Below are 12,037 nucleotides of genomic sequence, written 5' to 3' on the forward strand. Positions count from 1 at the left end.
AATTTTCAACTATTAAACACCAATGTATTTACCTCGATAGCACAAGCACCAACAAAAGCAACAATTACAGCAACTACGTTGACTGTCAGTTGAAATTGAAGAAACTTGGCAATTGAATCATAAACGTTTCGTCCCCACATGACGGCTTTTACAATGCTACTGAAATTGTCATCAGTCAAAATGATATCAGATGCTTCTTTAGCCACATCAGTTCCAGTTATACCCATAGCGAAACCAACATCTGCCTTTTTCAGTGCTGGACCATCATTTGTACCATCTCCAGTGACAGCAACAACTTCCCGAGCAGGACTTATTTTGGATTCAATCATGTGTTTAACCTAAACGAAAGAAAGGTTGAAATTAATAAACTGAGATTCAATTAATTAGATGATCTACACTTACAAGAACATATTTGTCGGACGGTGATGAACGAGCAAGAACCCGTAAACGAGGCCAGATACGATCGAAAAGAGCTTGTTGAACTTCACCATTAGAGTCACGGATACGTTTATTATACTCTTTTCCCTCAAGAACCAGAAAATCTTCGCCTGGTTTAATGATGCCACATTTCATTGCAATCGAACGAGCAGTGTTAACATTATCTCCAGTAACCATTCGAACGGTAATTCCTGCTCTTTGACACTTTCTTATTGCATCAGGAACCTGTAAAATAAGACATAAACAGTTAAATTCAGTACAAAACCAATTTTCGAAGCTTGGATTTGGCAAAACTTGAAACATTTTCTTCATTTAAACAGAGTCAAAACGTATTTTCAAATTACATTTATCCTAAAATTCACTGAGTCTTAAAAATTAAATCCTAAGAAAGGAAATCTTCTGATAGAAACCAATTCAGATGTACTTTCAATGAAAAAGCTAAGATATCTGAAAATGTAATGAAATATTTGCCTCATGTGATTGAAATTTCTCAAAATTAATCTCAAAATCGCTAATTTCCTTGGCAACAATAAACCATTGAAAAATGTAACATTTCAAGTTTAAAATCCAAGTTTGCTCATTTTTTTGTGTAAAACAAATATTTACTTCAGGCCTAACTGGATCCTCAATACCACAAATACCCAAACATGTGAGTTTAGATATAACTGCAGTTTCATCTTCCCAATCAGGTTCCTCGGTAATATGCACTTGATTAATGGACGTCGGTTGATTGTAGACAAACTCTTTATATGCAATGGTCATGGTTCTTAGGCCATCACAGGCCATCGGTTCAATAACTTCCTTGACAATATTATCCTGATCGGTTCGACTAAATTTATCCAGTTTACCTCCAGACCCATGAATAAAGGTACACTTTTTGGTTACAATTTCTGAAGCTCCTTTGGTAAATACACGGAAACCATTGGATGTTTTAATCACGGTGGACATTGATTTACGAACAGAATTAAAGGTGTAAACCTTGTACAATTTTTCCTCTGGTATTTCATCTCGAACCTTTTGATAATGTTTACCAAGAGCTAAAACAAATCCCAATAATCCACATTCAGTTTTATTACCAACATGCTTGGGCAGTTCACCAGGATTTTCAGGAGCCTGGTGAAAATAAAGATAGATACAAACACAAAGATATAGAAACGAAATGAGTAAATAAACATCAAATTAAATAAATTATGTGCTATTTTTATTATCATTATAAAACTATAACACTAAACAAAGTGATAAACAGTTGGTTTAAATTAAATATCAGCTAGCCTTTCAACTAACAGTGTTTTTTTTCAATTAACCTAAAAGACTTGATAATAATAAATATTTAATTTGACAGGTGGAATATAAAATCAAACTGAAAATATGATTCAGTAAACTGTTCAAATTAATTAAAACCATTAAACTAAACGACTAAATAATACAATAAAGATAATGATGACAGTAATAGACATTTAAACCAACCAGAAAAAATAGAAACACTTACAATGATTCGAGTTGTATAACCAGAGTTGATTGAGATTCCTTCAATTAGCAAGTCAGCAACGTCTTTGGGTAAATCTTCATATTTAGGTATTTCTTTATATCGATGTCCAGCAACCCAAGCTGAAACACAAGTCATCCTGTTGGTGGTCAATGTTCCAGTTTTATCTGAACAAATGGCGGTTGCATTGCCCATGGTTTCACAAGCATCTAAATGACGAACCAGATTATTATCTTCCATCATTCTCTGTAAAGTAAATGAAAAGATGATTAGAATTGATTGTTCAAAAACTGGTCAATTGTTCAATATTACCTTAACGGAATAGGCAAGAGCCAAAGTTACTGCCAATGGAAGACCTTCAGGAACAGCAACTACCAAAACAGTTACACCAATAATTACAAATTTTACAAAATATTGCAAATCTTTTGCTAATGAAAATCGAGCTTTTTTAATGGCAAATTCAGCAATTAAGTATCGAATCGTCATTATTGCAACCGTTAAAATAGCAATGATTGAACCTGAAAATGAAAAATCAAACAAAAAGATTAATAAATAGAAATAAAGATTTCAAGATGAACCAGAATTGCCATCATTTTAAAATTACAGTGATTGTGACAAAAATGATCACTAAATCGCTAAATCATTATGAAAGCCTCTAAGCCTGATTATCAAATTCTGGTCTAATTAAGCTCAGGATTTATTTCCAGATTTACCAATAAACTGAAAAGCCTTTGAGAATCCAAATGTATTTCAGTTCCAAGAAATTGATAAGACCTTAAACCGGTAAATGGTAAGGTAAGAAACCAGTTTTGTACCAAAATTTTTAACTTATCTGGTTATTTGACTATTTAACCAGAAGTCAATTTAAAGCAACTATTCATATTGATTTGAAGTTAAATATTTCATTTGTTACCAGCAACTAGAGACAAAAATGTTTATTTTGACAGAATTGACTGAATTTTGAATTTTAATTGATATCTTTTCATCAAGAGATTAAAGCTGCTCGCAACAAATCAATCTATCCTTTCATGTTATGATGTTTAATCAATAACTTGAAGGATCACGATTATCGTTAAATAAAACCTTATGTTTGCTGTTGGAGATGCATTAAGATATTATTCAATTAGTTTATGCAATTGAGCTGAATTTATTAATTTCAATTCATTTCATTTCACTTTCACTTTCCTGGTTTACTATTAAATATCAGAGTTCATTTATCAAACTCTTAATTTATCATAAACAATTTACCAAATCTCCAAGATGAATTGATAAATATCCAAGTTATATTCAAATTAGAGCGCAAAGCGAAAAGGAGAAGCAGAAAAAAAAGGTTCAAGTAAACAAGGAAAAGCATAACAGAATCAAATTAACTCATAATATATATTTTTTTGGCAATTTAATTTATTCTCTCAATTTCATTCCGTAATAATATACAAAAGCCTAATGCATCAAGAGTAATTATAGCCAATAGTTAAGGTTAAATTGAATTGAATTACAACTATATTTTCATCAACAAGGAAGCATCAATAAAACAAAGTGAAATTTTCAATATTAAGTGTTAATAAAAGGTAATAATGATAATATTTCAATTGCATGCAATTTCAGGTGAAAAGGGAGAGCAAAAAAAAGTTGAACCAAATTACCAAAGGATGGAATGAAAAAAATGAAATGAACAACAAAAAAACTGATATTGAGGGCAAAAAGAGATGAAAGTTGAAGATTAAAGTTAACGGATTGGGAGTGAATTTTGGTTTAAGGTTGGGAGTGAATGTTCAACTCATCAATCATGTGAATGAAATAATGAACAAGGCAATGAACAATGTCTTAGCAGAATTTAGTTTTTTTCCAGAAAATAATTGCAAGTTATTTTGAGAATCTTTAACTTTCAAGCCAAAGGGTTGAAATTGTGGATAAGATTGAAAGTGGTTTTGAAAAGGCAACTTTCCTAATCCGAGCCATCAATCAATGGTGTTAATAGAGGATCTGATATTCAATCATGAGTCTAGTTAGAATGGGAAAAGCATGATGATCAATCATAAAATGATAATCTAATTGAAATGTTTTAATGCAACATTTTCAGTCTTGATTAACACTTGACAATCAATTCTTGTCCAAACATGTAAACATTTCATTAAATGGTGTAAAAATATCTCTCATCTGATTGAAACAATTTTCAATTTTAAATATCAAAGGAAAATGTAAATTTTGGCTTCTCTGAGTTTGACTGATTTTGTGGTTTGAAATGTTAGTAAACATTAAGATATTTTCTTGTTCTAATTGTATTTCCAAGTTATAATTTTGGTTAAATTGATTGATCAATGAGACTAAAGGTAAATCAATAGTTATTGGTGAATCTGAAGACAGTAAATCATCATTTATCTCTTGGTTCAAGTCCCAGTCAGGGAAGGACTGGGACTTGAAATGTGACTGGCAATGTAAAGACAAGCAATCTCAGTTTTTCAAGAAAACCTGTTTCCATTATAAATGTATCATCATCAAGAAAATGTTCATTTTTTTTCTTCCTTCTTCTTCCAACATTTATCTTTTCCATCCATTCACCAAGAATCATCATCATAATCACCATAACATTGAAAAGTGAACAAGTGAATTAAATAGGAAAACTTTTCAACTTCTTGATTGATGAAAACATGAATTATCTTGAATGTTGTATTTCCATTTCTTACTGAATAAATATGAAGCAGCAGCAAGAATCGAGCAATTCAACCTTTTTTTTGTTCTTCTATCAAAACTCACATATGTTCATCGGTGGTCGTCCATCATCATCTTCCTGTCTTCATTATCATCACCAAACCCATTTCATCAAAATCATTGTTTCCTTTGCACTGAGATACCAACTGGATAATAAAATTGACTTGAAGCTAAATAACCACTAAAATCATTGATTCATTGTTTTCATTTTAATGTTGACCATCATTATAATGGTTAGGAAATGTTTCCTCGATTTGTCATGCTAAAGCATCATGCTTAACCTCCTGGGTTTCAATGGATAGTTTTGATAAAAGATTCAATTCATGTAATCAAAATGGTTTGCCCATTAACATATTCAGGTTAATAAAGGCTGGTTAAGATGATCATCATCATTATGAGTAAATAATGGAAAGATGAACAACAATCAGTTGATTCAGTTAATCTCTCTCAAAGGTTATTGTTCAAGTTGTTATTTATAAATAAATAAGTCTCTGTTGTAACAACTGATCAGGGAAAGACAAGCAACAAAAAAATAAGAGCCAAATAAAAGTATAATAACATGAAAACCAATCAACAGCAATCAGAATAAACTACTTTTTTCTTCCTTCCCTTTACCATAATAGTTCAAGTTGTTGGATTGAACCATTCAAATCCCAAGGAGTTAATCTTGATTACTGTCTATCATTTTCATCTATTTTTCCTTCTTTCAATGTTCATTCAAACATACAAACACACTCAACTTCAATTGTTAAAGTCACTAGATTCTGGATGAGCAAATAAAATCATCCAATGTTTCTGCCTTTTTTTTCATTCTTATTTACACATTTTTTATTCTTGCAAATTGTTGATAGGAAAATCATTTCATCATTAAGACATTCATTTCCGTCGTTTGGCTTCGATTCAGTCTGAAAATTCTGTATAATTCTTGGGCTTTTATTTTGTCCAATTCACAAGAGATTCTAATGAATAAACAATTGGGAAAAAAAGGTTGATTGTTCAGCTTTTTTCTGGTTCCTTCTCTCTCTCTCTGTGTCTGCTTTCATGATAAATCCTTAATTTGTTCAATTTAATGTTGATTGAAGTGTCACTTTGCAATTTAATAGAAGAAGATAAAATCAATTGCCATTTTAATTATTTACAATTGTCTGTTTAACTGTTTAATCAAAAGCAAATACAAGGTAAACATCATTACGATATTGCTAAAAATCATTAACAATCAACGAGTCCATTGTAGTCTGTAAATATCAATTAGTTTGCGACAGTTCAAATAACAAAGTAATCACATTTTTTCACCTCAAAATTAATCAACTAATGATTAGCAATGGACAAACAGTATTCTGGTGAATCCAAGGGTAAAAAACGATTCATTTGACTGATTAAACCTAAACCAAGTGTAAAAGTAAATCAATCAAATGACAATTTTATAAGTTAGCAGAATTTTCAATTTATAAGATTCTTATTCATAATTTATTCCTAAGGAATCGAGCAAAAAATTGTTTTTCAAAACATTCAGTGTTCACCTAAAAGTAGTTTTTTGCTGTTTTCAGTTGAAATTTTGCTTAAAGATTCAAAGTTATTGATTAATTGGAAAATTAGACTTTAAACAGTTTCAAGAGTAACTTCAGTTTGAATAGAAAGCTTTAATTAATAGTTAATCATTGACTTTTCAAGCCATTAGACTATATTTAAATGAGATTTGACTTGAAAATGGTTCAATGGCTTTTAAAGTATCAAGTTGATACCAAACTGTGGTCAGTAAAACAATCAACCTAATTTTGTTTCTAGTCCAATCCATTAGTCTGATTAAAGTGACCAGAAATTTTTAGGTTTACTTTGTCAACTGAACATGAATTAGTTTAATCAAAAGTCGATGTTTGATGAAACAGTTTAAAGTAATTCATAAATTGACATGAAAACTGGTTCAATCAACATTTTGCTTAAAAATAACATTATATCTGATATTGAATAGTTGAAGCAACAAATTGAAATGAAAATTTTCCAAAAGTTAACCAGAAAAGCTGGTAATCAATAAAACCAGAAATCAATTTACATTTGAAGTAAAATAATGATTAAAGAGCAATTTAAAGATGAGATTAAAGGTGGAAAGAGTTGAACAGTTGATTAAGGAAACAATGGCAATCAATGGTTCAATTGTTAAAGTTGATTTAAATAACAATATAAATGAAATTACCTGCATAGCTAATTTGAATGGCAAGTTTAGTTAGTTTGGCTTGAAGGATTGACTTTGCTTCTTTGGATTCATTTTCCTCTTTTTTTGCTTTACTTGCTTTAACCTTTTTTTGTTGATCTGATGATCCATTGGCGACTCCAGTTGATTGATTAATTTGGTCAACATCTGTCATGAAAAAGGGGAAAAAATAAATTCTCAGAATTAGTTGAAATTGAAACATGAATTGAAACATAAATTGAAACAGACAACAAATTAACCTTCATCTTCTGTCAAGACTTTGATTTTGAAAGGTTTATCAAATTATAATGAAACCATCAAGACACTTTCATAGCAATAATTAAATCTGGTTTGTTTACTTGACCTAACACTTAATAGCTGATAAATAACATGATATTTGGTGAAAGTAATGAAATGCAGATAATCAATTTGCAAGATGATATCATAATGAACAAATCAAAGTAATCTTAAACCAGAACATTTCAACCATATTTACAGTTGTGTCATTTTTGTGATCCTTTTATGCTTCAAGTTAACCAATTGTAATCATTGATATTACGGTAAGATGATCAATTTTGGACCATAAATACTGATCAGATTGAGCTATTAACCAGAGTTAAAGGTTATTATAACTAATGGAATCGATAGAAGAAGAGTTTTCTCCATGATTATCAGTATAATTAAGAGTTGAACATTGTGAAAAATATGAAGAAAAAGAGTTTTCTAATGATTCAACTTTTTTCAAATGATTAACGTATTTTCATTGCATGATCAATGGATTTATTGGTGAAGATTTATCAGGATATAAATCATGGTAAAGGTGATTAAAAATGATTAAATAGTCATTTAACAAGTATTAATCATAACAAGGTTAAATATTTATTTTGATTGGTAAAAGTAAACATTTCAATTGAGTTACCAAATTGGTTACCAGTTAATAACAGTTGATTAATTTGTAAACCTTTTTGTTTTGACAAATCGACTGTTTGCTGATAAAAAATGATTAATGTTAATATTAGCGACTAATTTTGGATTAACTGAGGTTAACGTAATCCAGGGATTAAAAGGTGATTTACAATTGAATGTTGATTCAGTAACAAGCAATTAAAGATGAGAGCAAAAAAAGCGAGAAAATATTTCATTGTTTCAAATAGCGATTCAACTGGATTCACTATTTGTGAATTATTACTTGTTTGATGAATAGAGATGAATAGAGATGAAGATGAAGATTATGTTGACTAAGGATAAGGAAAAAGGATGAAGATAAGAAGATGAAAAGATGAAAGTAACTTGAATAGAAGCAGAAGTTGACTCAGAAAATCCGGTGATCTTCAGCAAATCTATTCATTCTAATCTTGTATCGATTGATTTTCCGATTTAAAGGTAAAACAAAAGCTTATTTCTTGTTGACTCCAAAACTGGAGCAATCATGAAATCGCAAGAATCTTGAACAATCTTGTTGAAACTGTACAATCCAATTGTCATGTTAATCAATCTTGAGAAAATGATGAAAATGAATCGCAAATTTAAGCTCAATTTTGCTATTAAAAATCAATTTTCTGTGCTTTAAACTTGAACCAAATTAAGCTTTCAAAAAGTGTTCACTTTTTACACCAAGAGCATCATAAGCATGGCTTTCAATGTAAACAGAATTGATTATCATGTAACTGGAAAAATGAATGTTTGATGAAAAGTTGAAACAGAAAATTGATGAATTATTGATGATTCGAAGAAACATTGATAATTCAAAATTGATACTAAAACAGAGAAATTCTGTTAACATGATGGAAATGATCAGTTTAACTTCATGACAAAATTGTTGGAAACATTTCAAGAAACTTCATTTGAGTCAAAAGTAAAACAATCTTGAAGGTTATAATCAAGATAATTGACCAAACAGTTGACCAGAAAATATTGAATATTGAATCTTCCCAGGGAATCCAGTGAATAACTGATTAACTGAGGAAACCAGTTGGAAATAATCAACACAATTTTTTGTATTCTTTTGTTTCTTTTCTCAGGTAAAAACCATGTTCAATGTTACGCCATGTTTTGTATCAGTTTAAGGACACAAATAGGTGAGTTCATTGAACCAGGTTTAATCCATTAACCAGACTATTCCATTGGGATAAAGTTAACCAACTTATCATCTAAATGTTTATCCTTTTTCACCAACATCCAAAATCTCATGTTGAAATCGTTTTCTGTCCTCACTGATGGTAAAAATTATCTCAAATGTTGAACTGGGTTTCATGTTACGATTCAGACGATATCTTCATCTTCATCAGAAACAATGAGACATTTAAAGGCTGTTATCCAACTATTTAACAACTGTTCAGAGTAAATGTATATTTCAATGAAACTATTCAATCTCATAATCCTTCAATGTTATTCCCATGTTAACCACATTCACCTTGTTACATAAAAAGCTACTGTTTTTGATGAATTTACCTCGTGATTTATCATCACCATCAACAGCAATATTGTCATCAACATCATCAACAACCTGAATTATGAGAGTTGCTATCAAAGTTACAATGTAACAGGGACTTCAAGAGTTCCTGAAAGCAATTCAATTAACTATTCATTTTCCTAACTCGAACTGTTCATTTCAGTTTATCAAAAATTAATATTTAAATTGATTTCGTTTAAAGATTCATTTGACTTGATGTCAACAATTAACAGCAATTATTTGCAGTTGAAACTTGATTTGACAGAAAAGTGAAATAAATTGTTTTTATAATTTTGTTTTCAATCTTTTTTTTTGTCTTGTCTTTTCAAATTATTTAAAACATAAATGTTAACTTTTGAATTGAGCTAATTGTTGTTTCTTGTTAATTTGATTGGTCGGACATTTCATCCATTTAATGCTGGCAACAATCAATCATATTGAGTATAATAGAGTTGTCAGATAATGATTAAAGGAAAGGTTAAAGGGTAAGAATGATGACGATTTAACTAGCGTTAATTCAACTAAATTGTCATTGTCATGATAATAATACACTGACAAAGAAATATGAAAAGATAATCATTTAATGAATTGTGAAAATAATGAAAATCCAAAGTATAAAAATAGTGAATGTATATTTTTATTTATTATCATCATTCTGGATGACAGGGAACAAAAAAAGAGCAATAATATTAGTTATTATTAATATCTTTCAAGTAAAGTTATTGAATTATCATGTGAAACTCAAAATGGTGACTGATGATGATTAAGATTGAAAGTAAAAGAAACAATTGAATCAATCAAATGACAATAATAGCTATGGTTTTCAACTGTCTCCATTTAATCCAAACATTCAAGTCAAGACATGAACTTTTTCCGCGAACTGAGCGGACCTTAAACTAAAATCGCGAAAAATCATCACAGCTTTACGATTAATATTCGTCAAAATGGTGACTACACGAAAAGAGTTCTAAGAAATTCTATGACCAAATGATAGCATGATTTTACTGAGCCACAAAATGGGTTGAGCTTTCTAGGAATTCAGGTTCCTGATAAAATCATTTCTAACTGGGTGGAGGAACAAAAACAGAATCCATATTCTAAAGCATTGTAAAAGCAATTATTTTTTTAGTTTGATGATGTTGTTTATTGTTGTCTGGTTAATACAATAAATGTTAGTGCAAGAAATCTGAACTTTCGAGTGGCGACTTTTAACTTTCCAACTGATGAAAAAAGACATTTTAGGCTGAATGCCATTTCCATCATTTTCATGATCATTAACATCAATGATAAAAGTTGTTCCATCTTATTTCACCAATTCAGACGAGATTAAATCAACTATAAAAGCTACTAAATGGACACAGAAACTGTTGAGATAACAAAACGTAAACTGAACCAAGTCGACATTTTGGTGATGCTGATTCAACGACTGTTAATATCAAGCTTTAAAGTTTTTTCAATTGTGAACATCAAAGTCAGATGAATAACCTTCAATATATCGTCGATTCAGCAGCGATTTCATGGATTAATCATTGTTTTCTCAGAGCGAAATGATAGCAATAATTTTGTAACACAAGTTTTCGCTTAAAACAGATCTCGACACTTTAAAGATTAAAAGAGATTCAGTTTTAAAATGAAATTTCAACTTGAAAACACAAAAATCGCACATTCAACTCAGAAATATTGTAAACTAAAAGCGACTTGCAGATTAATCAGAGTTTATACCAAAAATTTTGAAGAAAGTCTTGAGTTTTGAAGATTAAAGGTTAATTTTGTCTTGAGATCTCAATCTTTTCTGGACTTACCTTTTTGTTTATTTGAATCTTCAATATCAGCAGCGCCTAGCAGCGCTAAAATAATACCAGCTTGCGAGTTGATACCAACTGCTGTTACAATCATTCGTCCACTTCCCTCCATAACATGGGTTCCTAAAGAAACAAATGATAACCAAAAAGATGAACTATATTAGAGGTGGGTTTCAAGTCTATTTATAATCAAAGGGTGGATTCAGTTTGCTCCACTAACACACCCAATGAAAACCTAAATTTAGCATTTAGTAAATCAGCAAAAGCAAAATTGATAGAGATTTATGAAAAAGACATTTGTTTCATTTGAAAATCAATGATATCCACAAACTCGAAATTATTGATCAAGTTGTTGCTGTTGAATATTCAGAGTTAAATCTTTTGATTAAAATTGTCATTTGAATAAATCTAATTAAAAGTGAAACATTCATTATTCAAAACAACTTGAACAAGTCTAGGAAGGACCAGAAAACATCTTTAGGGTTGGATGAAAATGAAAATGATTGAAACAGTAAAACAATTTTACCTGATAAAAGTAAAGGGTCGACTTCAGGTGCTTTCCGTACATGATCCGATTCACCGGTTAACGAACTTTCATCAATCTTTAAATCATTGCTGGCAATTAAAACTCCATCAGCTGGAAGCAAATCACCATATTTAACTTGACAAATATCACCAACAACAATTTCATTAACCAGTATTTGAATTACTTCACCGCCTCTGACAACAGCAAATTTATGCTCTTGTTCAATGCGCTCTTGTAAACCTGTAACAATTGAAAATATGGAAATGCAATTAAGATATTGAATGGAGAGAAATTTAGGTTTTCAATTAAATCAAGAGTCAAGTCTTAAAAGGTTCTCAATCTTAATTAACCGGGAACTTAATGTAATTGGTCACCAAATTAATTATGAAACTGGTATTTGATGTGAGTTGAAAGGTTTAATGAAGGTTTAATGAAA

General features: G+C 30.2%; 1 protein-coding gene across 2 annotated transcripts in view; it reads right to left on the minus strand.

Moving 5' to 3' along the window:
- The window catches only part of LOC107362976 (plasma membrane calcium-transporting ATPase 3), a 35,794-nt gene that overhangs the window by 2,767 nt on the left and 20,990 nt on the right, over positions 1-12,037 (minus strand). For both annotated transcript variants that reach the window (XM_015930134.3, XM_015930135.3), the window contains exons 5-12: positions 11,602-11,841; positions 11,076-11,198; positions 6,825-6,989; positions 2,237-2,442; positions 1,928-2,170; positions 1,045-1,551; positions 403-663; positions 33-338 (exon numbers count right to left, since the gene is read on the minus strand). In XM_015930134.3, coding sequence (XP_015785620.1) covers positions 33-338; positions 403-663; positions 1,045-1,551; positions 1,928-2,170; positions 2,237-2,442; positions 6,825-6,989; positions 11,076-11,198; positions 11,602-11,841 — 2,051 coding nt within the window. The remainder of the gene's footprint in view (positions 1-32; positions 339-402; positions 664-1,044; positions 1,552-1,927; positions 2,171-2,236; positions 2,443-6,824; positions 6,990-11,075; positions 11,199-11,601; positions 11,842-12,037) is intronic.

Source organism: Tetranychus urticae, chromosome 3, assembly GCF_039701765.1.
Source record: "Tetranychus urticae isolate SD_2017Ah chromosome 3, NJAU_TeUrti_SD_1.0, whole genome shotgun sequence".
NCBI classification, from domain to species: domain Eukaryota; kingdom Metazoa; phylum Arthropoda; class Arachnida; order Trombidiformes; family Tetranychidae; genus Tetranychus; species Tetranychus urticae.